Source organism: Lagopus leucura, unplaced genomic scaffold, assembly GCF_019238085.1.
Source record: "Lagopus leucura isolate 7727_CA_CO unplaced genomic scaffold, USGS_WTPT01 Super-Scaffold_100157, whole genome shotgun sequence".
Classification (NCBI taxonomy): Eukaryota; Metazoa; Chordata; class Aves; order Galliformes; family Phasianidae; genus Lagopus; species Lagopus leucura.
In genome coordinates, this window is record NW_024962334.1 from 7,184,273 (window position 1) to 7,211,597 (window position 27,325).

Sequence of the window (27,325 nt, forward strand, 5' to 3'; positions counted from 1 at the left end):
TGATTAGAAATGTGAGGGAAACATCTGGTTTGTTGTTCATCTGAAAAGCTAGTGAATCATTTTTTTCCTTCATCCATGCTGCAGCAGCATCCGCAGTTGTTCCTTGTTCATCCTGTCCTGGAGGATGAGGAGAAGGGGAGCCTGAGATCTCAACTACCTTCTCTGGCTCAGAAACTGAAGGCGTTTCTGATTCAGGTTTTTGATTCAGTTTTAATTTTTCTTGTCTTTATTGGACTGAAGCTCTCCCAAAGAGACATTTCTGAGATGAGCCAGTGTTTGTCCTTCTAGTCAGCAAACAAAATCCAAGAGAACTGTTTTGTTTTCCCTTAAAGATGCTCAAGCTTCACCTTGCCATCATGCCCACCTGTCATCACAGTGCCTGTGATGCATGTCTTCGAGTTTCTTAATTGGACAGTATATATTTGAAATCCTAACAAAAAAAAACAGGGAAGTAAAATAAAGAAAGACTTGAATTGGTCCAGTGAAGATGTGATTCTATAAAAAAACTAGTAGAACACTTGTTTTTTTTAATTTTTGAGATAGTGTTTTTATGCTTTGTTAAATAGTTGATCATGCTTTGATTAGGCTGTTCCTTGTTTCAGCAGAAAAATATCAGTCCACTACTATTCTAATGCTGTATTTCTTCTTCCTTAATGTGTTCTTTGTTATGCTGTTACTGTCCCATCCTGGAGAGCTTTGTAGGTAGTTGTGGAGAGAGCATGAAAATGGTAAAGCAAGACAGTGATCCCAAGTCATTGCAGTGGCATCGTAAGATTCCGAGCGTTATAGTTTAAAAGCAAGAGGAAGAAATTTGCAGAGGACTTTAATGCCTGGTTGTTAAAACTGCTTTTACTAAACAAATAAACAAAACCAGCAACCAAAATCCAACAAACTTAATTTTTTAATTTGCATTCAGGACTTGTTCTGGTTATTGAGCTTTTCACATTACTAAGCAGCTCAAAACCTTGTGACTGGGAAGAAACTTTCTTCCAGAAAGAAAAAAAACAAGTCACAGGGCCTCTATAAACAGTAGGAATTCTTGAATTGAACTTAAGAAGGTGTCATCTCTCGTAGTAAAGTGCAAGAAGAAAGGGGCACATTTCCTTTGCCTCCATCCCCACACACATCCAAGCTAAGATGAAAGCACCGAAGTTGGAGATGCTTAATATGCTGTAATTTTCTTCCATATCAAGACTGTTATTTTGAGTACGTTCTCACCAGCTTCCTGATGTGGAATCAAGGCCTGCAGGTGGCTTTGTGAGCCTTCTAACCAGGCTGCTTGAATGATAAGAACTGGTGACAGTTATAATTGATCAGTAACAAGAGGATGAAAATTGTGTATAAATGTCTTGTGTGCATTGTTCATCTCTTTCAGATTCATTTCTGCTCTTTTTTTTGCATAGGGGTCTAGATCCAGCAGTGGTACTGATAGCTCTCTTCAAAGACAGAGCTGTTTGATGAGGCTCTGGATTTTAGTTATCTGCTGTGTACTTGCAGATATTAAATGCAGTGGGCTTACAGGCCCTTGGAATTACTTACAGTGTCCTTACTGTCAGGAATGCAATTGAAATTGTCTTTGATAAAAAGACGATGTGTTATGTGGCTGTAAGTTAATAACATGCGTTGTTTAGTGGAAGGCATTAATAGTTAAAAGGTATGCTTCTGGAAAATGTGCTGTCATAGCTGGGTCTAAGAACAACAGGCATACAGCTTATCAGACTGTGGCATACTCTGCCAGATCTGTCAGCTATAGGTCTGAGGGGAGCATCTTTTAAATAGGAGTTTTGTAAAGCTCTGGCATTGCTTTTGTGGAGGAAAGGCAAGCTTTATAAATGCATGAGAGGTTCTTTGGAAGGGTATCTTCAATTGTGTGCCTGTTAAATTCTGCCAGCAGAGTTAATCACAATGGATCTCATTCTCTGAAATTTTTTTTTCTTGCTCTCTATAGAAGTAATTCTATTGAGGGAGTTGATCAGAATACTTACCAAGCAATCGGGAAAGAAGATGAGCAATATTTTCTTCCTTCTGCAGTACAGACAAAGGCAAAGCTGTAAAAGCACTTTGAGGATCAGTAAATTAAGAAAAAAATGGGCTGTTTAAATTAACTAATTGATGCTGCATCCCTCAGTAGTAGCAGTGTGTCCCTCTTTTTTCTAACATCAGAAATTGTTATCCTTTAGATAAATTATATTCCCTTATACAGTATTATTGAGCTCAGGCTTGTTGCTTTCGGTATGATACAGAAATGCTGAAGTGTCCAAATTCTGGTAGGTATCATTCAAAAGTGTTCTTGAACTGCAATTTCAAAGGAGCGGGAGAGAACCTAATCTGCATAGGGGTGTTCAGGTCTGTTCAGTCTGCAATCTGAACCATACTTGAAGTGGATGCTCACACTTTGAAGTACACAAGAGTACAGTCATAGCAGTGCTTAGCCCTGCACTATAAATAGAAGGTCTGGGTCTGTAAACCATAAAACATCTGTGAAGACTGTAGCCACTGAGTGTTTGTTTTGTCAGAAAGTCCTCGTTTTGTGTTTTTGATGGCCTCTCAGGCTTAACTTCATTTAATGATGGTTATTTGCCCAAGGAGGCTGTGGATGCCCCATCCCTGGAGGCATTCAAGGCCAGGCTGGATGTGGCTCTGGGCAGCCTGGTCTGCTGGTTGGCGATCCTGCATATAGCGGGGGGTTGGAGCCAGGTGGTCATTGTGCTCCTTTTCAACCCAGGCCATTCCATGATTCTATGATTATTTGTGCTGTAGTAAGTAAAATACATCTCTGCTCCAGCTGATGCCTCCATTTCAGCTGAAAAATCTGAAATTTTGTGCTTGGGAGTGTTTGCATTATCAGGATGCAATCCTGATCACCTTTACACGTTGTACTGAACACGTTTCTGGTTAAGCACAAATAAAAATGATAAAATTAAACCATTAACTTTGTCATTGGAAGCTGCTTAGAATTCTCAAAGAATGAAAAGGTTTCTTTGTTGTTGTTTGTTTTTTAACTTTAAGGTGAAATCAGTGTTGCAGTTTTACAAAGGTTGAATATTCTGGCTTTTTGTGAGCTGTATTAATTGTTTGAAAACAGGTTGAAAGCTAATTCTTTCACTTTGAAAACCTGGATGTGCATTAGATTCTGTTTAACCTTATTTTATGTTTTTGTAGGTTCCTCTAAAGAAGGAGGAGCTGGAGCTGTGGATGAAGATGATTTTATTAAGGCATTTACAGATGTTCCTACTGTACAGGTAAGCTGTGTATGCTAACTTTTGTTTCAGGAATATGCTATTTACAGCACTGTCTTAGCTTATTCTTATAATTTTATAGTCTTTCAACTGAGGTGCCATTACCTTTCTGTCTTTATGAGCTCTGCAATTTACATCCTCCATGAAAACTTATTATTTTTTCCAGTTGTTAATTAGCAAAACCCACCTTTTAAGACTATTTTACAAATTATAATCCCATCGTTTCAGTTGAAATGCATTATTACTTTACTTAATCTTTTCCAAGGAGTTACTGAAAATAATTGCGTGTTTCAATTTTTAATAAGAAAAACATTTCCATAATCTTAGGGAAAGACAGGATTTGAAGTTTCATGGGATAAGCAACTAATAATAATATAAGCAAATAATTTTAAAAGCAGGAATTACAGTTTCGACCCTGACTTTTTGAATTCTAATGATGCTTGTCATACACGCACTCATCTGTAGCAATACTTCAAAAAAAGAGAAACCTTATAGTGACTTATTTGAATACTAATGAACCTTTTGGATGCTGAGTTGTTGGAAGTTAAGATCTTCTCTTTTAACAGTTCCATAAGCCAGAGACTCACACATGAGCTGAGTCACCTAACTCATGTTTTATTTGAGCAGCTGAGGAGTGCAAGGCAGCCAAAAACTCAGCCAAAGTTTTAAAACACCAGCAAGATTTTGTACAACTCCTTTCTCTTGATATATCCTTCTGTTCTATTTTTATTTAAATATTATATATATTTATTTATATGTTATGTATTTTTATATTATATATTTATTTGAAGATGATAATGTAGTTCATTGTTAGATGTCATTTTACAGACTGAAATACTGTCTGCTTTAATGAACAAACGTTATCTCCGTGGTTCCTGTCTCGTTCAGCAAAAGTTTGTTTATGCTGTAAAGGTTTTGTTTCTTCTTTGCCTCTCCAAGCTGTTAAGAATTCTTTGGAGAGCAAGACCATCAATCTTTTCATATTATTTGGCCGTGTTATGTTGACCGGTCATATTCCACAACACTGAAAACATGCTGCCTATAATTTGATACTTCACTATTTACAGTCCTGAGCAGAGTTCTCTGATCACTCAAATTGCTTAATAACACTGGGAGAATAGAAGTGGAATACTTGGATGTGTGTGTGTGGGGGGGGAGATTTTTTTCTCTGACTCTGCTGGATGACTTGGGAAGGTAGGTCATTGCTTAACTGCAGATGGTGGAGGAGCAGAAGGACCACCTTGCTCTCACTAACAGCCCTTAATTGAAGTGGAGAGGCAAAGAGGAATGTGTAACTGACCCAGAATAACCTAATCTGTAATATATGAGAATGTAAGACCTACTAGCCGGTCAAAAAATAAAAGTAAATGCTTATTATCTTTAAGAATAATGACTTTCTGATGTCCAATCTCAATCTCTGATCTCTCAAAAAAAAGGAAACGCCCTGCAATCTGAGACCGCATTGTGAAACTTTCATTTAGAATCATAGAATCATAGAATCACTAAGGTTGGAAAAGACCTAAAAGATCACCCAGTCCAACCGTTCACCTATTCCCAATAGCTCCTACTAAACCATGTCCCTCAACGCAACATCCAGTCTTTCCTTGAACACCCCCAGGGTCGGTGATTCCACCACCTCCCTGGGCAGTCCATTCCAGTGCCTGACCACCCTTTCTGAAAAGTAATACTTCCTCATGTCCAGCCTGAATCTCCTCTGCCGTAGCTTGAAACCATTCCCCCTGGTCCTATCACTAATGACACGAGAGAAGAGGCCGACCCCCAGCTCACTACAACCTCCCTTCAGGAAGTTATAGAGAGCAATAAGGTCTCCCCTGAGCCTCCTCTTCTCCAGGCTGAACATTCCCAGCTCCTTCAGCCTCTCCTCATATGGCCTGTGTTCCAGACCCCTCACCAGCTTTGTTGCCCTTCTTTGAACACGTTCCAGGGCTTCAATATCTTTCTTGCAGTGAGGGGCCCAAAACTGGACACAGTACTCGAGGTGCGGCCTCACTAGTGCTGAATATAGGGGAACAATCACCTCTCTGCTCCTGCTTGCAACACTGTTTCTGATGCAAGCCAGGATGCCATTGGCCTTCTTGGCCACCTGGGCACACTGTCGGCTCATGTTCAGCCGAGCATCAATCAATACCCCCAGGTCCACTTCCTCTACGCAGTCCTCCAGCCACACCGCCCCAAGCCTGTAGCGTCGCCTGGGGTTGTTGTGGCCGAAGTGCAGGACCCGGCATTTGGCCTTGTTGAAACTCATCCCATTGGCTCCAGCCCAGCTCTCCAGCCTGTCCAGATCCCTCTGTAGGGCCTCGCTACCCCCAGGCAGATCCACACTTCCAGCCAATTTGGTGTCATCTGCGAATTTACTGAGGGTGCACTCGATGCCCTCATCCAGGTCATCAATAAAGATATTGAAGAGGACAGGCCCCAGCACCGACCCCTGGGGAACACCACTCACGACCGGTCGCCAGCTGGATTTAACTCCATTCACCACCACTCTCTGTGCCCGGCCCTCCAGCCAGCTCCTTACCCAGCCAAGAGTGTACCCATCCAAGCCTCTGGCTGCCAGCTTCTGCAGGAGAATGCTGTGGGAGACAGTGTCAAAGGCTTTGCTGAAGTCTAGGTAGACCACATCAACAGCCTTTCCTTCATCCACCAGATGGGTCACTAGATCATAGAAGGAGATCAGGTTGGTCAAACAGGACCTGCCCTTCATGAACCCATGCTGGCTAGGCCTGATCCCCCGGTCACCCTGCACATGCCGCATGATCTCCCTCAAGACGATCTGCTCCATAACCTTCCCTGGCACCGAGGTCAGGCTGACAGGCCTGTAGTTCCCCGGATCCTCCTTACGACCTTTCTTATAAATGGGAGTCACATTGGCAAGCCTCCAGTCTTCTGGGACCTCACCAGTCAACAAGGAGCGCTGACAGATGATGGAAAGTGGCTCGGCTATCACCTCCGCCAGTTCCCTCAGCACTCTTGGGTGGATCTCATCTGGCCCCATCGACTTGTGACAGTCCAGCTGGAGCAGTAGGTCTCTGACTGTTTCTTTCAGAATCACAGGGGGGTTAGTGTGCTCCCCGGCCGAGATTACCAGGTCAGAGAGAGGGGTATCCTGAGGATAACTGGTCTGACTTTTAAAGACAGACGTAAAGAAGGCATTCAGAACCTCCGCCTTTTCCTTATCCTCAGTGGTCACATTCCCAGCCTCATCCAGCAAAGAGTGGATATTCTCCTTTGTCCTCCTCTTACTGTTAATGTATTTATAAAAGAGTTTCTTATTCCTTTTCACACCAGCAGCTAGGTTAAATTCAAGCTGGGCTTTTGCCTTTCTGATTTCACCTCTACACATCCTAACAACTTTCCTGTATTCATTTTGAGTGGCCTGTCCCTCTTTCCACAGGCGGTAGATTCTCTTTTTCTCCCGGAGCCTCAGGAATAGCTCCCTATTCATCCACGCCGGTCTTCTTCCCCGCCGGCTCATTTTGCAGCTCAGGGGGACTGCCTGCTCCTGCGCCCTTAAGACTTCCTTCTTGAAGAGCAACCAGCTCTCTTGGACCCCTTTGCTCGCTAAGACTGAATGCCAGGGGACTCCCCCTATTAGTCCCCTGAACAATTCAAAGTCTGCCCTCCTGAAGTCCAAGGTAGCAGTATTACTATTCCCCCTCCAGGCTCCACTGTGAATCACGAAGTCTATCATTTCATGATCACTCTGTCCAAGACAGCCTCCAACCTCCACATCTCCCACCAAACCTTCCCTGTTTGTGAACAGCAGGTCTAGTGGGGCCGTTCCTCTCGTGGGCTCTCTGACCAGCTGTACCAGGAAGTTGTCCTCTACGCATTCCAGAAACCTCCTAGACTGCTTCCTCTGTGCTGTGCTGTACTCCCAGCATATGTCAGGGAAGTTAAAGTCCCCCATGAGGACAAGGGCAACAATTGGTTACTGTGGAAGGGAGAAGTTTTTCGGATAGACCCTGGGAAGAATTAGCAATGCACCAAAATCTGTTAGAATGGATAGAGGATGTTGTTTCTGTGTTGCTGGACCTGTTTCCATGTTTCATTACACTTGTGTGGGTCTTAGTAGAGATTTCAGTAAAAACAAGGGAAGGAAATTTATTATGGAAATACTCTCAATGAAGTTAATTAGCGCCTGGATTAATCAAGTAAATTCAGAGTATTTTCTCTGTGTGTTTAACTTGCTCCTAAAAACCTTCAGTGGTGATTCTACTTTTCCAGTAGGCTATTCAAATGACTGCACAAACCACTGATCTTTAAGGAAGATCATATTGTTTACTCCTATCTAGTTTGTAATACTTATCTGGAAATACCTTCTGTCCAATTAGTTATTTCTTTAATTTGTGTTGGAGTGTTTAATGTTTCTGTCTTCAATGTGGCATTTACCATCACTGCTGAGCGTGTATGTTACCCTCCAATGGATAATTGCAGCCTATAGAGAAGATAGGTTATTTTGAGATACAGTGCAATGGCTCTTTTTGCTAATGAGTTCTTTACTTACAGCACTGTGATAGACTGTGAGGACTGTGCCTCCATATTTAGCTTACAAACTGAATAGTTTTACAACTCTTTTTTCACTTTTGTTTAACTGGAAGCAAAAAACTCAGTTGTCATGTCGATAGGAATAATAGCCATCAATAGCTACGTTCTTTTTCCAAACGAATATTTGTTTGTATAAATGTCTGGCATTGAGACTTGTGAAAAAAAGAAAGTGTAATTGTTGTCTGCACTCAAAACTCACAAAAGTATAAAGCGTGATTAATCAAAGGCAGGGAAAAAAGATTAAAAAACATAGCTTTTGTTTTGAAACTATGTATGAAGAGTATATTTGGGATTTTTAGTGGAAATATTTTAATTTCATTATAATTAAAGTTATGCCATTTACTAAATTGTTCATTAAAAAGCCAATTTGAATAGCAATTTGAATTTGCTTAGACCCATTTCTGTTTTTGCTGGGTAATCAGAATTTTAACTTCTTTGCCTAGGCATGCAGGTAGGGCTAACTAAAGTCATTGTACATGTTGCTTCTGCTTTTGTCTATTGCCCAGCAATTACAATCCCGTGGCATTAAATACAGCTCATGGACTGAGATCCCTCATTAGCTGAGAACAGAAATTGGCCTGTTTTTGAGGGCCCTCTCAGTGAGACAGCTTTACCAGAACCTCAGACTGAGTCCAATGTGTACACCAAAGAGGTCCTATTTAGCTGCTGCCAAAAGCTATGATCATGCTCCCCTTGTGCTTGCATTTTGCTTTTGGGATAAGTTGGCATTGGCTGCTGAATTGATATATTTTTCTGTATGTTAAAGCCCTGAATTAGGAACAAGACATAGCAAGGTGGTGGTGGTAAAGAGGAGCAGCTAAGATTCCTACCATGCTTATCAGATTGTTCAGATATGCAGGTGCTGTAAAGCATGGATATTTTCCACATCATTACTGTGTTCTGTTGCCAGAGCATAGGAGAAAAGGTAGAAATTAGTCTACTGTAGCTACTGTAACTTCAATTAGTTTAGTATAGTCAGGACATTGGAAAGCTGGTTGTTTAAAGTTGCACAGGAAAATAAACTGTTTTCTGAAAAGTGTGGATTTGGCTTAACTGTAAAACAGAAGAGAGAGATTTGTAAATCTGCAGAATAAAATGAAAGATGTGTGTGCAAGAGACCAGAGTGAAAGTGCAAAGTGAGGTGTTCCTAACCACTGGCCCTCATTTCCACTACACACTCTGTGCTCTTGAACATACAAAAGTAATACCTTGCATTTAAGCAGATAATTAGTGAGAATCAATCACTAGTGTTGAGTTTCTACATAAGTTCTAATGGTCACTTCCACTTTATAGGGCACAGGTCTTCTGGAAGTCCTGCAGAATATCTGGCACCCCATGTAGATGTCTCACTTGCTACCAGATGCCTGTGTCTGAGCAATTGAATGTAGTTCAGTATGTTTACGTAAACTACTTTGACTGCAAGAAACTGGAAGTCCTTAGCTTAAAATATGCTGTTGAAAGAATTCTGGCCAGAGCAGTTTTCAATAATTTACTTCCTATCTCCTTCATATTATTCTGAAGCTGGGGAAAAAAAAACAAAAAAATCCTTAAATTTTGCATATTCAGTGAACAACAGATTATTTAAAATCATAGTGAATTGTAATCTGAAAAAAAAGGCCAAAAAATATGAGGTAATGAAATTCTTATGAAAGATGAATTTCTAATGAAAGGTGAAATCTTGAGGAACATATTGATTCTTTTTTCTGTTAGTGAGCATTCGCTGCTTAGTATTATCCTCAGTATTTGCTTTAAATTGCTTTTAATACCACTGGCATAGTCCTCTCGTGTTGTATAGGAAGGGCAAGATTTTCAGAATTACAATGGAATTTTCAGTCGTCTTCAACTAGCTTCCTTCATCATGCTAACTGGGAATTTTTCTGTGTTTTTAATATTCCAGATCTATTCGAGTCGAGAACTTGAAGAAACGTTGAACAAAATCAGGGAAATCCTCTCAGATGACAAACATGATTGGGATCAACGAACCAATGCGGTAAACCTTCTGTCTGATGCCAAGTGTGGGTGGTTGCATTTTCCACTATATGGGTGACTGCATATTTGAAAATGCTTTTCTTAGTGATAGCACTCACAAAATTGCTCCAAGGCAATTTTATTTTACATTTTAAAACCACGAGCTTCCATGTATCAAATAATTTCAGAATAAGCTTTGGACAAGTGTTTTTTAAAGGGCTGAAGTGTATTTTTGTTGGCGTTTGAGTGGAAGCTTTTCTAAAAGCCCTCATAATTGTTGGTTTTTTATTTCTTCATGTCTTCAAAATTACATACTCTGCAGGTAAACTGCTAGCATTGGTATCCCTTGTGTGGCTACAGTAACATTTACTTCTGGAATTAAAATGTCTGTGTGTATGTGGCAGCTATATTCTTCATCTAGTTTGGGTATCTTAGTAAGTATTCAGAAACGGGTACGTGAACATAGCTGTGTATGTGTGTATTTGTAGACTGAGATTTAAGACTTTCTATCTCCAGAATTTACGTAATAATTTTTTTAACTGTTTTTAAGTTACTACCGTATACGTGAAAATGTGATTTGCTTTAGGTTCCTTATTGTTGACTAACATAATGTTCCTCTTCTGTGGAATTAGACTTTGCTGGAGACAGGCACGCTACCCATACACTTAAACATTTTCATGCACAGTTGTCTCAAGAGCTGCCTTCAACTTTGAAACTGGAGACGTACATCTGTACATTTTTACAATAATTTGATACTTCTAAAAATTATTATTATTATTTTTAAGGAGAATATGTATTAGTAGTGTGCTAAACTGGACACCTTGCATTTTTTAGCTCAAGAAAGTTCGGTCGTTGCTTGTTGCTGGAGCTGCACAGTATGATGGATTTTTCCAGCACTTACGGTTGTTGGACGGTGCGTTTAAGCTGTCAGCCAAGGATCTCAGATCCCAGGTGGTTAGAGAAGCTTGTATTACTGTAGCGTAAGTATAGTTTTACATTTGTTTGTGTACATTGCTAGATTTTAGTGTCATAGAGTCACAGAGTTGGAAAGGACCTACAAGATCATCTGGTCCAACCGCCCTCTCATTGCCATTGCTACCACAAGCCACTAAACCATATCTCATAACTCTTCATCCAGACCATGTGAATTCGACTTAAAAGTGCTTTACCAGTGTTGCAGGAAAGACTGTCTTGCTGGGCTGCTGTACACTATTACTGATAACGTGTCAAGATCTGACGCTATAGGGATAATGTAAAAGAAACATTTCAAAGTAATTTGTTCTTTTAGGTGATAAATATAGTCAATAATCCTTGTAAAACACTGTATGTGAAGAGGAAGTTACCATCATTAGACCAAGTGCTTAGCGTTAGTACAAACTGCAGCAGGTACTGCTGTAACGTCAGGGCTTAGTCTTAAAAGCACTTGAGTGTTTGGCGTAGGACTTTACTGTGACTATAAAAGTGAGCTGCAGTGCACTTTGATCCCTTCCACTTGACTTGAATTGTCTGAGATGCGATTAAAAAGGTAAAACTCAAGTGAAAGCGTAAATAGAACTTTGTACGTTTTGATGAGGCAATAATATTAAATTTCCGTGACAGTCTTAAGAGCCCTGACAAACAGAATTAAGACCTCTGCCCTCATTATTTTGGGGTATAAGATGGGGGGAGAGGGGGAAGACCTATGTTTACAGCAGGGCAGTTTTTCCTATTTCCATCTTTTCTATGGCTTTTTGCCCCTTTGTAAAGGCATTAATCTACTCATTGGTATGCAGTGGCTGTGTATGTCCCAGAATTCACCCAATTCACCCTTGCTCTTTTGGCCTTGTGATAGAACAGACCATGGTATGCTGCTGGAACATACAGCGGTCCTTGCCAGGAAAATTCAGGGTTTGAGAACATAATTATTGTTTCCTAATGTGAAGTCGATAGTAGCATAAGCATACTGTGTCATGTCCTCATCCAGACCTAAAAGTTAGGAATTTTTCATGATCCCTAAAACAGTGATGTATTTGTTGTCACTTCCAGATTCTTTTTATATGTACAGTCTGCCTGCATGGAAGCATTTGTTGTCACCACTGGACAATGATGTTACTTTGTGCTGTATGTGTTGCCATATTTGTTAGGATTGAAATTACAACGTTGAAAAAATGGAGTACATTTTTATGGATAGCTTACTATGATGAACTCAGTTTTGCCAGCATTTTGATGAGAATATTAGCTTTTCATATTGTGGTATTTGTTTTTCATTACGAAATAAAGTTACATAGTTAAATCTTCTAGTGTGTCTGCTAAGTAATAAAAAAGTTCTGCAAATCCTATGCTTCCAGTGAGGCAAAGACTTGGAAATAATGAAAATGAGAAATTCTGCTGTTTAATGTTAAAACAACAAAGTTCATTGTGCATTCTACGTAACTAAGAAATTAATTTCGACTAATCAGCTCCATTTCTTTTTCCTATATAGCCATCTTTCAACTGTTTTGGGAAACAAGTTTGATCATGGCGCTGAAGCTATCGTGCCTACTCTTTTTAATCTGGTGCCCAACAGCGCCAAAGTGATGGCAACTTCTGGGTGTGCAGCCATTAGATTCATTATTCGGGTAGGTGTTCCACTCAGTTATGTTTGCTAGAAATAGATAGCTGCTCTTAATAGAGATAGGACCAAGTTGGAAATATTAGAATTATCCAGTAACTTTTTAAAGACTGTTTAACACTGGATAAATAATTTTTCTTCTGAGAAGACAAGTATTATTTATTGTTTGTGTAAGACAACATTATCACGGTAATGATATTATCAGTATAAAAAGCAAGTCTGTTTTCATGATTTTTACAGTGTTAATCATAATAATAATAAAAAAAAAAAAGGCAGTTGCAGAACTTATCTGACCTTTTGCAAAAGACAGAGTAAGCTACCAGTCAGCAAGCTTATAATAGATTACTGGATAAAATCCTTTCTGCAAGAGAATTATCATTTATAACACATTTAGTATCAACACATGCATATATTGATATGTAGCATTAATGTACATCAATATATAAAATATCTCTTTACATGTGTGTATTACATATATGAATACAAAATAAATATTTACTTACTTATTCCATGGAGTTCATAACAGAACGTTGAAGAGCTCAGACAAGTATAGATAAGTTCAGAAGGCACAAGTTTATTGGAGAAGAGTGCCACAGAGATTTGTAATCCTTGAGTTTGAGGACTTTCTAAGCTTTTGATTCCTTAAAGCTATAATACATAGAGGAGAATATTGTAGGCTAGCTTTGTTTTTTTTTATTGTCTGTTCCTTAAGCATCTACTAACAACCTGTGTCTGAGCCAACATACTTAACTGGACTTCTGGAACTTGTACTGCCGTATTTATGTTTTGTATAGGAGTGGGAGGTTGCCTGTAGTTTCTAATTTCCAGTTAAATGCTGTGTTATTCTTTAGTTATTTATGCAAGTCGCTTAGTTCTGTTTGATGTCATCGGTGTAACAGTGTCACAGCTGTAGTTTTCTGAAGTTTTAGGAACTTAAGTTTTTTGACCACTCACACATTCTGTTGCTGTGCTCATTATGTTTTGGAATCTGAAGTTATCATTGTCTGACCATGCTTCAAAGAAGGTATTCTTGAGAGTTTCTGCATCACCTTTGCATCAGCACTTGGGCTAAAATGTATCAGTATTTCCCTCCCAGAGTTTTACAGTACATTCTGAGATGACTGATGGCATGGAGTTGAGGAAGGAATACATCCTTACATAGTATGATTACAGTTCTCTCTGAGAGAAGAATATTGTTCACAGTCAAATTAGATGAGTTCAGATATGTAGGAAAATAACTGTCTTACGGTGGCAAATCAGTCACTAGGAAAGCAATATGAAATTAAAAAAATCACTAAATTATGTTAAATTGGTTTTGTTGGTTCAGTTGAAGATGAATCTGTGCATCAGCTACAGCTGATTTTGTAAAGCTTCTATTATCTTTAGCTATCCTTTAACATACAGGGTTAGAAACACGGATGCAGGAACATCCTACCCATTCTGTTGAAATCCTCAATAAATAGATTGCATTTGCAGGGTGCGTTGACAGTCAGAAAATTCAGATCTCAGTGTTAAAATGGAAGAAATAAATATCAGAGTTGAGCGAAATGCAGTCCTCCTGTCTGCAGACCTCTCCCCCTTGAATTATGTGAGGTGAAGAAAACCTTGTGATCAGTATTAAATCCTAAGCCGTTATGACTGATGTGTGCTGAAAAACTCATAGCAGAAATCACTGACTGCTGGTTCACATCTTTGTGCTTTTTAGCTGAATAAAAGCAAGCCTGAGCCTTTGAGTCCTTTGTCGAACATACTCCAGAAAGTACAGAGTTGATATCTCCACAGATTTGGAACATGGAAGTTTCGTACATGAAACCATTTTATTTTTTTTGTCCCCAGTATTGCTTGTTATTCTCTTGTAGCAGTTACAGGCCATTTAAAACTATGGAAACATAAACAAAACACCAAAAAACAGTAGGAACAATTGCAGCTGCTAGGCTTTCGTGGGTTTTTGGACTCATTCCCTGCTAATTCTGAAGCTGGCAGCACTGTGAGAGCTGATAATTCTTTGTCGGCTCTTTTGATTTCTGTGTTTATATCCTGTAACATTAAACTGAGGAGAAAAGAGTGATACATGAGAGTACAGTTTTGCAGAACTGTAGCTTTGAAGCAGGTTCTATAGACTTAAACTCTGGCAATGTAAGCAGAGCTGTTTTGCAAATCATTTGATGTATTTATTCAAGAAAGGAATAAAGAAATTCACAGAAAGTGCATTTGTTTAATCATATTACTTGGAATTAAAATGGTACTGCTTTATGTCTAAAATAAAATGAGCTGAAGTAAGGCTCTTTTAATTCTGGATTAAATTATTGCATCTGGATTTAATGTAGCTTATCTTAAACGCTTCAAGTGGTAGTTCAGGGATTTCCTTTTTCCATGAGAACGTTAGGTGTTTACATTTAGATTTCATACATAAGTTTGTTTATATTGTATGTCATACCTTTATTGTTCTATGGACATATTTTGCATTAAAAATAATTTCATGTTTTTAATGTTAACCATATTGATGGAACCTTAAAAGAGAGCACATAGATTCAGGTTTCTTTTTGCTACGTAACTCTGATTATAAGACTGCTGTGCCTTTAGTTTTCCTTCAGGAAAAACAAATGAACAAAAAAATCTGTTTAGAACTCTTCTGAGGAGAAAATTGCATTTGAGCCTTCAGTCATGACTTTGCACAGCTAAACACTGCACATCGTGGTGTGGTTGTTGACTCTTGTTGGAAGCACATTTTGCTTGATCTTGTGAAAATGAACAGAAGCTTTATAAATGCATGTGCTAGCAGTAGTCTCCTGTATGTAGCTTACTAATAAGAGACCAATTGTGATTTGCATTGTTGCTGATTCTGTTTGAGTTAATTGTTACTGTGCAGATTCAGGAATACTTTTGTCATTAACTACTTTGTTGACTTTTTTCAGCATACCCATGTGCCCCGACTCATACCTTTAATAACAAGCAACTGTACCTCAAAATCGGTTGCCGTTAGAAGGTATGTTACAATATACTCAAATAGCAAATTATTGAGGTTGTTGCTGTCTAAATATGATAACTGTTTGTTGAAAGTAAAAAGCTTTAAAAAAGTTTAGCTGTCAGCTCTCAAGGAACAAGGAACTGTGTGTTCCAGTGAGCAACAGTAATGAATTTAAGCAAAGTTACTTGGACATCGGTAAGGAATAGTGTTCTCTAACATAATCAGGGATGTGAACTGTGTCCTTCTGCAGAATTTAATTTAAAGTATTCTTAACGCTTGTAGGAAAAAGCAACTTTTATTTTAAAATCGAAGAGGGGGAAAAAAGTTCTGAGTTGAATCTCTGGTGCTAAGGCTAACAAGAACTAACAGACCAGGTACTGGGAGGCATTGGGAGATTGTAAGTTAGGTATGCATGTCTTTGCTAAGAGCCAGCCTGAATTATTAACTGCAGTTAGGGCTAGTCCTGACAGACCTAGGGAGGTTAGCTCTTGCAGGAACACTGCATTACTGCTGCCTACTGCACGTGGAGGACTTTGTAAGTGGAACTAGGCTGTGTGTGCCAGATTAATAAGCATACCACAGCACTGGGCTTTGGGTTGAGGTAGAGGTATGACATGGTGGATCGATCTGTTGCCATTTTTAAGTGCTGCTGTGCGTCTTTAGCATGTTTTTTCCAAAAAATGATACTTCAGTACTTGATGGGGCTTTTAATGACTCCTGTTGCTTCTGATAGTCTGTCGTTTTTTGCACAAAATCTCTCAAAAGCAGTTTACGCTGTTTCTGGATCCACAGTAACCATGAGTGCAATATAGCTATGTATTTACCAGAAATAACTGAGCACCTACACTGTTTACTCTTTTTAAGCTGCATTTTCATCCGAAGCAACTACTATCTCAACCCAAACTGTAGTAACATGTTAAAACTTGTTGTTTTACTTTAAAACACTGGGCAGGCTTCAGCATTTCCATTTACGTCAGCTTTGTCAAGGAAAATGGTTTCAGTTCACGATCTTCACATCAGTGAAGGCAGCCAAAATTGTATTTCATACTGACTTACTGCCTTTGTAAAAAAAAAGAAAACAAAAAAAAAAACCAACTAAATTAGTTACAGTAATGAGAAGAACTTCTAATCCTTTCAGGGCTTTTTTTTGCCACGTTTTATACGTGCCCAAATAATTTGGCCAGAAGAAAAATGATGTATAACAGGTCTAAAGTGAAAAATATCCAGAAAATATAAGAGTTCTATACCATAGAGTCTACTACCTTTTCAAAGTCTCAGTTGTCTAAACACCTTCCTAATCTGTGCCAGTTTGATTTGTTCACCAGGATCTAGTTTCAGACATGCTTCAGAATATGCATTTGCTAACATGTGTCTGCTGTGTTGTCAGGTATTCTGAATTATAATAAATACAGTTAAATAACTTGTTATATTCAGTGCCAGGAAAGACTGAGGAGTACTTTCTGTGTGTATGTCCCCATATTAATGGTGTCATGGTGTCATGTTTTCCTTCATGGGACGTACTTTGTAAAGACTTGTGGAAGGATGGGAATAGTGTTTGGGACACAAAAACAATGCTGGTGTAACAATGTAGAAAAACATTGTGGTGTAACTTAATAGCTGACTTATTAAAGTATTGATGTATTATTTTTGAATATTAAGATATTACAGTTTGTGCAAATTTTGAATTACTGATGTGTCTTGTACTTAGGGGCAAATAAAAGACATGCATACCTAACTTACGATCTCCCAATTGTGTAATAACATGATTTGAACTAAAGATGTTTAAATTTCTGAAGTTTGAAGTTGTGTTGACAGTTAAACATGCTTTTATGTTAAGTATTTCTTCCCTCAGAATGAAAATACTGAAGTTTCTGTTTTTTCTACAAGCACACTGGAGAAATGAGTATTAATTAAATTGTTTTATTCTGTCTTCTTAGGCGCTCCTTTGAATTTTTAGACCTGTTATTACAAGAGTGGCAAACACATTCTTTGGAAAGGTATGGGCCTGTACATTTTTACCCCAATAATAAACTACTAATGAATATTAATACAGAAGTTTTTTAATTGAATCCTTGAATTGATTACGTTATTGAATGTTTGCCAGCCTTTCTAGTACAGCAGGTCATGTGGCTCTTTTAGGTACCAAGGGGTAGGAAATCTGTACGCTCCCACCTGCTGCCTCTTCTCCTTATCTTCTCCTTCTCTTCCTATATTGCATATGAGAAATTGCTCTTCATCTGAAAAAGTTAGTGAATCCTTTTCTTCCTATCGACAGCATCCCAAATTTTTCTTTCTCATCCTGTCCTGGAGAATGAGGAGGGGAGCCTGAGGCCTCAACCAGCTTCTCTGGCTCAGAAACAGAAGACAGTTCTGATTCGGGCATCTCAATTTTAATTTTTCTTGTCTCAATTTTACCAGAGCTCTCATGTAGAGGCATTTTTGCAGTGAGACAGTTTTGTCCTGCCAATTCTGCTGGGAGGTGCTCAAACTTCACTGTGATGCCCATGTTACCACTGGGATACTGCTGTGTCGTGTCCAAGGCCTGGTTGGCTCGAGCAGCAGAGCAGATGTCACTGACCAGAACTTATTGATGGTCCTGCACACAGCAAGAGATGTTTGAACTGGAGTCAAGTAGCAAAGAAAGTAGCAATCTCTGCCTAGTTGGTCACCATATGTTGCAAATACTTTATGATTTTAGTAGCACAGCTTCCACAAGGCATTAGCTATGTGTCTGGTGATGCTCTTCAATATCAGTAATCTCCCAGAGGCTGCCCTAAATGACATTAAGTGCATTTTGCTGATGACATAAACAGGAGATATGCAACCCCTGTTTGGTTCTTTTGCTTTTAGTGGTTATTCTAGAAATGTAGAGAGCAAGCTAACAAAATCAGTAATGTAATTTAGGCCTTTTAAATCACACCCCTCTCTACAGGATCAGGTGCTTTTTCTGTCAAATAAAGGCTTGGTCTGGAGATGGTGTCTGGAAGCAGGACTCAAGTGTATGCTGAGTTTGAGGGTGCCACTAAATTGGAGGAGTTGCTGACTCCCTTAAAGGCAGACAGAGCTTAGAATCATAGAATCACAAAAGTTGGAAAAGACCTCCAGGATCATCTAGTCCAACAGTCCAACTATCTCCAGTATTTTCCCACTAAACTGTGTCCCTTAGTACCACATCTAAACATCTTGAACATCTTGTCACATGTGATGGCTGAGCAATCACCAAAGGTGTGAAGTTGAACAAAAGCAAGTGCTAAGTTCTGCACCTGGGGTTGGGCAGCCCAGGACATGGGTACAAACTTGAGGACAAGAAGCGGAAGAGCTGCCCCACAGAAAGAAAGGGATCTGGGGGTTCTGGCTGATGGCAAGAATATGAGACAGCATTCTGCCACGACAGCCCCAGGGGCCAGCAGTACCCAGAGGTGGTGCATCAGAGGTGGTCACACTGCCAGCTGGGAGAGGGAAGGGGCTGTCCTGCTGTGCTCTGTGCTGTGCGGCCTCACCTCCAGCGCTGCACATAAAGAAGGACATAAAAACGTTCGAGAGCTTCCAAAGGATGGCTGTGAAGATGGGCATGGGTCTGGAGGGGAAGTTGTATGAGGAACAGTTGTGTGGTCCCTTGGTTTGCTCAGCCCAGAGCAGAGGAGCTGAGGAGAGGCCCGGTGGCGGCTGCAGCTCCTCACAGGGAGCGGAGGGCAGTGCTGAGCTCTGCTCTGTGTGACAGCGACAGGCTGAGGGAACGGCATGGAGCTGTGCCAGGGGAGGGCCGGGTTGGGGGTTAGGGACAGGGTCTGCAGCAGAAGGCGGTGAGCATGGAACAGGCTGCCCAGGGCAGTGTCAGTGACACTGAACTTGCCAGAGTTCAGGAAGCATGTGAATAATGCTCTCAGACATAGGGTTGGAGTTTTGGGTTGTTCTGTGTGGAGCCAGGAGTTGGACTTGGTGATTCTTGTGGGTGCCTTCCCACATGGTATATTCGTTGGTTCTTCCAGAGACTTTTTGATTCCAGGAAGTGAACTGTTGAAATATCTCTGTATTTACACATAGTCAGCATTTCAAAGGCTTAAAGAAAACAAGGAGTGTGTTTTCATGTGTTTGTTTTGTTTAAAAAAAACAAACCTGCATTTGTCTGCCTTTGCTGTAGCCTTTACTTTTTTAGAAAACATAGTTTCTACCTTCAGAATAGGAAATAGCTGGGAAGCCTACTTAAGTCTCTACAGCAGTGCAGTTATATCATCACTACGCTTAAGCATTTGTTTGCTTCATACTTTAGAACTTCTCCCTTTGCTTTCTTTTTTTTTTTTTTTTTTTTTTACTTTATTATATTTTAACTATTTAAACTTTACTACTTACTTTAGAATTGAATTTGGAGAAGCAAAATAATCTGAGGAATGTTTGTCTTCTAGGCATGCAGCTGTCTTAGTTGAAACAATCAAGAAAGGCATTCATGATGCTGATGCAGAAGCAAGAGTGGAGGCAAGGAAGTAAGTCTGTACTACTTTTTGCTCTGAAAATTTGTAGATTTTACATGAGGGGTTGAAGGGTGACAATACATAATGTGTTAGCTACAGAAAAGGGCAGAAGTTAGATTGAAAAGTTACGTGTCTGTTCTCAGAGTCTTCAACTAACATCTGATTTCTATTGTAAGAAAAATACTCTAAAGATAGAGGCAATTGCTACCTTCTTAAAGTATTTGCAGATTCTTGTGAAATAGGAAAAAGAATGTTTGATATTGCTGTATAATCATTCTTTTTTTTTTTTCTTCATGAATGAAGTTATCAAATTTTTTTCAGCATTTTCATTAGTTTAGGCCAGAGTAGAATTAGTAGAATTACTGTTCCTTACCCTTAGAATCAATAAGTGAGTGGAGAATTTCAGAGGACAGAGAGACTCAATTGTTTTCAAGAAGATGTCTCAGGTCAATTTAATTGGTTTCTTACTGAGTTGGTGAGTTTCTCTTATACATTGTCTTTCCAATTCAAGTTCCTTTTGCTCTCATCCCTTGTAATCTTTAACATCCTGACTATATTTTGAAGAAAATAAAGAACAGTTACAGTTGGTTGTTCTCTTTTTTTACAGGGCTTATTTGGGTCTTAGAAATCACTTTCCTAGTGAAGCAGAGACTCTGTACAATTCCCTTGAGCCGCCTTATCAAAGAAGCCTCCAGACGTACTTGAAGAATTCTGGCAGTATAGCATCTCTCCCTCAGTCAGACAGGTCATCTTCTAGCTCACAGGAGAGCCTCAAGTAAGGGTCACTTACCTACTTCTCAGTCTAAAAAATTATTGTATTTTTTTACAAAAATGTTATTCAGATACGATTAATTACTCTTCTTCAAATTAGTCTGTATTGCTTACCTGAAAATTAAAAGTGTTAAAACATGTTGTTAATGACCTGCCAGTAATGTTAAAAACTAAGTTATACAGAAATTAAAATTTTAAAGTACTCTTAAACTACCAACTGTTATTTCCTGTACTGCAGGAAGTTTGTACTGCATGTAATTTTGCAGATATTTGAACTTAAGTATCACAGAAAGGAAGGGGTAGAACAATAAATAGAAGTAGTTACTATGCAGGAAATGTATTTTTAATTGAGTCTTGAGTAATTTTTTATTGGATAGATGTTATTTTCCCTGTGTTACACAAAACTGAGTTTTTAGCTTCTAATATTGATAACTAGATAATAAGTTCTCCCTGTGTTTACTACCCTAGGAAATAGGGACATGGTTTTACTTTGTCTAATTCTCCATGATTTTTGACCTCGCTGTACTTACAGATCTCCTAGATCATTGATTAAAAAAAAAAGAGAAAGGAGATTATGGGATGAAAAAAATATGATGACTTGTCCCTACAAAACAAGAAACAAGCTCTATTTGAAACTGCTTAAATGAAATGGCATTTGCAGTAGATTGTGTAAGTGATGAAATTATAACAGTTGTCTAGGACTTTTTGGAGCTCAATTTAAGGTGAATTTAACCCCGGGCTTGCAACAAAATGCTTCCAAAATGCCAGGTATTAATATTAGGAAATCGCTGTATGTGGTTGTTAGTTAGCTGCAGATACATAATTCTCTGTGAGAAATTACCTAATAATTCTTACACCTGCATTATCCTTGAGCACCTGAGCAAGTAACTCAGGTAAATACACAGCATTATGCACCTTCTCTCAGCCTTGCCTTTTTTGTATTAAAAATACAAAGGCTTCCCCCCTTTCATCCATTTTTCCTTGTTACTGCAGGCAACCCATAATTTGTTATATATCAGTCATTTTTATCTCCCACTCTTCTTGCATGACAGCTGATTTTGAAGATCAGCTCTGTGGTTAAATAAGACCTTGCAGTGGCAGCCTTAAATATTTCTGTGACCTGAAGTTTATATTGTCAAAGGAGAAATGCTCTGTGATGAAGATGTAATTTCATAAAATATAAAAGATGCTCCAATAAGAACGATTGTGTTTTCAGTCTGTATTAAATGTTTTTCTCCAAAAATATTCAGAGAAAGTTGAAGGGGTGAGGAAAAAAAATATATAAATAACCCTTTTGTTCTCTCATTTCACCGTGTATTAATTGCCTTTTGGATCTGAGACATGGGATGTTTTATTTATAGAAGCCCTTACTTCATGGGTTCATTGGATTTTGTCTTTCAGCCGTCCTCTATCTTCTAAATGGTCTGCAGCCAGCCCAGCCAGCTTTGCAGGCAGAGGTAAGCTAGTGCTATCTTGTGCACAGTATTTATTCTTTAAAGTTCTTTGAATTACAAGATTTAAATGGAACTTAAAATTTTGTTAAGTATTTAGCCTATTTCGGAATTGAATAATGTTATGTCTGCAAACTGCAGCTACTGCTATGTTTTCCACTTACTCAGCTTGGATTTTACGTATTTTCAGTTGTGAGCAAAAGGCAAGATGATTTGTTACGTATTGGAATTGTTCTTTGGTTGTTTATCTTGGAGTTTTGTCATGGGACAGTCATTCTCAAAGAAGCAGTGCATTGTTCTGTTGTCTCTGTCTGACAATTGGGCTTGTGGTGTTTGCAAGTGAAAGATGCCTTGTACCTTTCATCTGTTCCAAAGTAGCTGCTGCTGTGTATGTGAGAGAAATCAAATAAAGCAGAAGTCAAGCAGTTTGATATTGTCACCAGTTTTCAAAGTTGAATCTCTTCTTTCTCCTTCCATGTAATGCCTCTGTAAGTCTTTCCAAAGAAATCACTGAACTCCCTTTTACAAGCCTCTTGTGATTAATGAAGGGTGCTTGTTTGGTTGCTATTGAAACTGTGAAGGAAGAGTCAATGAAAATTAACTTCAGTTAGTAGTTAACATTCAGCATGTAAGAGGAAATGGATTTAAAAAATATTTTATAGAAGATGAGGCCAAAACCAATGAAGGTACTCAGTCAGCTTGCCCAAAGCTTCACCTCAGCTGAATCATGGAAATGCTGTCTTCTCTCCATATCACAAAGGGTGCTGTGAATTTCATTATGTTTTGAAGCATTCAGTGGGGTAATAAACCCCGTAAACATTCCTAATTATGCAGATTGTAGAAGAATGGGAGCACATAGCATTAAATGGTAACATTTCATATTGAATGGCAATAAATTATACTGTAACATGAACTGTTCTTTATCTGAGTTTCATGCCAACGTGTCCAACGTTATTTAATGTCCTTACAATATTGCATTTATATTAACTTTATTTGTGTGACATACATGTTTTTTGCAGGTTTGCTGCAGCAGTAGAAAACATTAACCTTGCAAATACAATTAATTGTATTCATTACTAACAATTTGTTGTTGTTGTTACTAGTTTCGGGCAGCAGCAAGAGTGTTCCAAGCCCAGGAACTCTGCAAAGGTCTCGCAGTGACATTGATGTTAATGCTGCTGCAGGGGCAAAGGCTCGCCATGCTTCTGGACAGACAGCTGGAGCTGGGCGCTTGTCAGCAGCTGGTCTGCCTCCAGGATCTTACGCTTCACTAGGTGAGGGAAACATCTTTATCTTTATCCTTACTGGGGAATTATTTCTGAGGCTTTTCTTCAAGGAGTTACGGGAAGACGAGCCTACTTTTGGAAAACTCTCATTGTCATTTTTGCTGGAGTGTTGTAAAAGAGCACATTTTCTCACGTAAGTTACCAACTTTGCTAGGTGTTTTATTTTCCTTCTGCTAGAAGAATACTGATGTAAAGAATATATTCATACTATGCTCTTTAAACATCTTAATCTGGTATTACACTGTGTATTGGAAGGCACGATACCTTCACTGAACAGCAGATGGTGATCGTGGTTTTTTTGCATCCAAAAGTAAAAAGGAAATCAGTACCAGGACTCTTGATTTCCATGTTTTTTTTCTCAGCTCTTTAGCACTGCTGTAAAATAATCAGTTAATGAGACATCTTTGTATTAAGTAGTGGCTTCTTCACATAATACAAACTGTTGCACAAATGTATACAGCCGATTTTGGAGAGAGCTTCCGAAGTCCATTCATAAAACTCTGTGAAAGTAGTTTTTTTCCGCCTGAGTGATAATCCTGCTTGTCAGGAATGCTTGCTGTTAGACATAGAAAGCTCTGCAAATTAGTTTACAGAAAAACTGATAGTGATGGTAGAACTTCCAAGTTTAAATTTCACCATCACATAAGGAGAATAAAGGAAGACTAGGCATGTATCCTTAACGTAGGGGTGAGATTCAGTGTTCACTGCTAGTTTTTTCTTCTCAGCCTATGTTCCTGCTAGACTACCAAGGAGGCAAATTCTAGTAGTGATATTGCCAGTCATGGTCACAAGGGAGGCAGAGAAATCATATTTAAAAAAAAAAAAAAGAAAAAAAAAAAAAAAAGTACCTTTTATTTAGCCTTTTTAAGCATTTAAAAAAACAAAAACCAAAAAACCTTTTCTTTACCTTTTCAGTTTGTGTTGTGCCTTGGGAGATGTTAGGATATAAGGATGTAAGCTATGTTATCCAAGGCTTTGATTGTGTTTTTAGTTAGGTTTAAGTGAGCTGCTTCTTTTGTCATCAGTGCCTACTTGAAGTGGTTTTGAACCACTACTGGATGTGGACCCAGTGTGTTTGCAGTGGTGCTGAGAAAGAACACTGCTTGGAGCAGGACTTTAGCATGGGGTGTGGGCTCCCTCTACTGCCCACACGGGGGATCAGGGAAGTGTTGGGTGTAGACTAGGGTTAGGCTGCTCAGTTTGCTTGCTGGAGGGGAGACTTTCAGTTGGAGAATTGATACTCCTTGCATAATGTCTGAAAGCCTGAGATAAGCGGGGTTAATATTCTTCAAGATCAGAGTATTTTTTAGTCTGTTTTGGTGGGCAAGAGGACATAACTGTGGTTCTTAGGTGAAGGTGGAGATGACTCATAGGAAAATAAAAGTGATAATGAACATAGCAGTACGAGGAGGAGAAAAATGTCAAGTGGAAAGCAAAGAGAGAAATCTGTTGGTGTTTATTCATTGTGAAACATGGGGTTTACTTCCTCATTACAGATTTCACAGAAATTTAGCTCTTGTTTGGAATTCTGGTTTGCTTTCAGAACATCTTAAGCCATGCGTGTGATTCATGTGCAGAATTTGGAAGCAGGAGTTAAGAAGGGCACAGAGGTTTTTAGGGAAGTAAAGAGTGGTGGTTTTATGTGGGGAAATAACAGAGATAAAGAAATGGCATATTCTCATTGGAGTTTGTAGATGGGGAGTGGTGAATACGTGGTCTGTAAGTCCATGTCAAATTCTTTTGAGGGTTCTGAGTAATGGGAAAGTTTTGCCTTGCTAGTGGATACGATGACTTGTGGAAAAGAGTACAGTGTTGAATTGAAATGGCAAGATAATGTGGCAGGTAGTGATAGATAGAAAACTGAAATGCTGTTATAGATGGATTGTACAAAGGTAGTGATGGTGAAGAAGGCCAAGGTTTGTTAACAGTCACACAAAAGGAATACTTCTCAGTTTGATCCTGATTCATTCTCACCCTTACTGAAAAAGTAACATCTACCTTTTGATAAAATAGCTGCAAAACGTAGAACCTAAGAGAACAAGTTCATAAGCATAGTAATTAGTATTTGTCTCTGTCTCTTAGCTAATTACTATAAGAATTATTATGTGTATCTATGTGTCTTTTTGTTGTTTTAAATCATTTGTATTCGTTACTTACTTTAAGAGTCTTCTAGATACAGGAGGACCTTCTTTAGTTATTCTGAACATTGACTAGCTTTGGCATCCTTAATAGGTAATGGCCTGTTGAGGAGACTTGAGCTGTAATTATATCTGTTGCACATTAAATATTTTAATTCAGATTGTTACTGTCAGAATAAGCAATTCCAGCTGAACTTGTGAATCTTTAATGCTTTTAAACCTGAGTGGAACTTTGTCCCATTTTGCCTCTGTTTTTATTGTGATGTCTCTTCCCTTCCTGTCCCTTAGCCTATCTTGAGGAGCAAATTTCATAAGATATTGTAATTCAGTAATGATACATATGTATATTGATGCTGAAAGCCAAGCATGAAACAGTAGATAAATATTTTACTACAAAGGCTTGATCAAATCTGGATAATATAGGTTTAGCATCCCCATGCAGGGTACTTACTTGTGCCTTGCTCTGTAATATTGTTCCTTGAGCTGACAGAAACCAGTTTTACTTAAGTTAGGTTATACGTGCACAAGTTAGATAGCTGTGTCTGCAGTATTTAATATTAATGTATTTTCCTTAATTAATGTTTTATGACTCTGCTGTGAACACCTTTATTCTAACACACTAAGTTTTCCATGTTTCTTTGCCTGCTTTTTCAACAAAGAGGATACTTCTGACAAGATGGATGGTAAGAAATTGTTTAGTCTGTCCTCTAATTCTATTAATTATGTTAAAGTGTCTTTTATGTAAAATATTTAATGTTTACTGTGTTTGTCTATTGATTAACATGTACTATTTTCATTAACTCCTATGTAATCTTAAAGTCTTAATATATATGTTGTGTATATGTATTTGTCAATGTTTTGAATACATCAGCAACAGAAACTTTTATCAGAATTTTGCTATTACTCCAAATAAGAAAAAAATTACAGAGCAATTCTGTAGTTAAATTTCTTTTTGTGACAAGGTCTAGTTTTGTTGTATTTCTTAGTTCTATCTCTGAAGCCAGCTTTTTTGTTTGTGTTGTTTTGGAGTTTTTGGCAAAATAGCCTTTGCAAAACAGAATAAGCAGATAATTAAGAATTTCTAAAATGAAATTAGAATTTTCTCTTTAGAAATTGCTCCCATCAGAATCTGGTCTAGTGCTTAACTTTACATCCCTGTAAGTCGCACAATCCTGTGCAATTCTATTAAAGAATAGTTTGTTGAGGAGACCTACCTTTTCCAATAGCTTACCAAGTAGTCCAGCTATGCTTTAGCACTAACGTTTTCTTAGTTCACTACACATGGACGGGGTTGGCTTATGTTTTTATCATAATTGAAGGGCAATTGAGAGTCATGTTTCTCATAGTACTTGTTAGACTTTTTCAGGTGTGTGCAAGTAATGCTTCCCGTGTCGATGCCTGGTAATGGTAATTTCTTGTTGGGAAACACTTTACAAGTCAGTTGCATTTGCTACTTAATTCATAAGTCCTGTCACATGCATTTTAACAGAGCACGTTTAGAAGAATGAGTAGTTTACTGAAAGCAGAGCAGGTGATGTTTTCCCTGTCATAGACAGCATATACTGAGTCTCCTGGGGGAAATACACTCAAAATATGCACAGAAAAGAAAATAGTGGGAAGGTAGGTCTCTGCAGAGCTCAGTATCTTGCACGTGTAGCCATAAGAGAGATCCTCTGGGAAGAATTTTAGCTATTTTGGGGTGTTGCAGGTGGCAAGTCAATAAAATACGATTTTCTGGTACAGTATTTTAGTATCTATCTTACTTATTTCCATATCGGGTTTCCTTGTATTGCACATAATAGGATTTAGACTGTGCTGAGCACTTGCTGTGTGCATTTTGCACGTTGTCACCAGGAAAAAGCTTTCTTAAGGACTT

General features: G+C 38.6%; 1 protein-coding gene across 13 annotated transcripts in view; it reads left to right on the forward strand.

Moving 5' to 3' along the window:
• The window catches only part of CLASP2 (cytoplasmic linker associated protein 2), a 120,632-nt gene that overhangs the window by 46,494 nt on the left and 46,813 nt on the right, over nt 1–27,325 (forward strand). For 8 of the 13 annotated variants that reach the window (XM_042889298.1, XM_042889294.1, XM_042889300.1 and 5 more), the window contains 11 exons: nt 3,163–3,242; nt 9,706–9,798; nt 10,611–10,756; nt 12,238–12,373; nt 15,282–15,352; nt 17,272–17,331; nt 19,738–19,815; nt 20,411–20,578; nt 21,976–22,031; nt 23,129–23,299; nt 26,109–26,132. In XM_042889298.1, coding sequence (XP_042745232.1) covers nt 3,163–3,242; nt 9,706–9,798; nt 10,611–10,756; nt 12,238–12,373; nt 15,282–15,352; nt 17,272–17,331; nt 19,738–19,815; nt 20,411–20,578; nt 21,976–22,031; nt 23,129–23,299; nt 26,109–26,132 — 1,083 coding nt within the window. The remainder of the gene's footprint in view (nt 1–3,162; nt 3,243–9,705; nt 9,799–10,610; nt 10,757–12,237; nt 12,374–15,281; nt 15,353–17,271; nt 17,332–19,737; nt 19,816–20,410; nt 20,579–21,975; nt 22,032–23,128; nt 23,300–26,108; nt 26,133–27,325) is intronic. The other 5 variants (XM_042889297.1, XM_042889308.1, XM_042889299.1 and 2 more) reach the window with 1 other exon arrangement.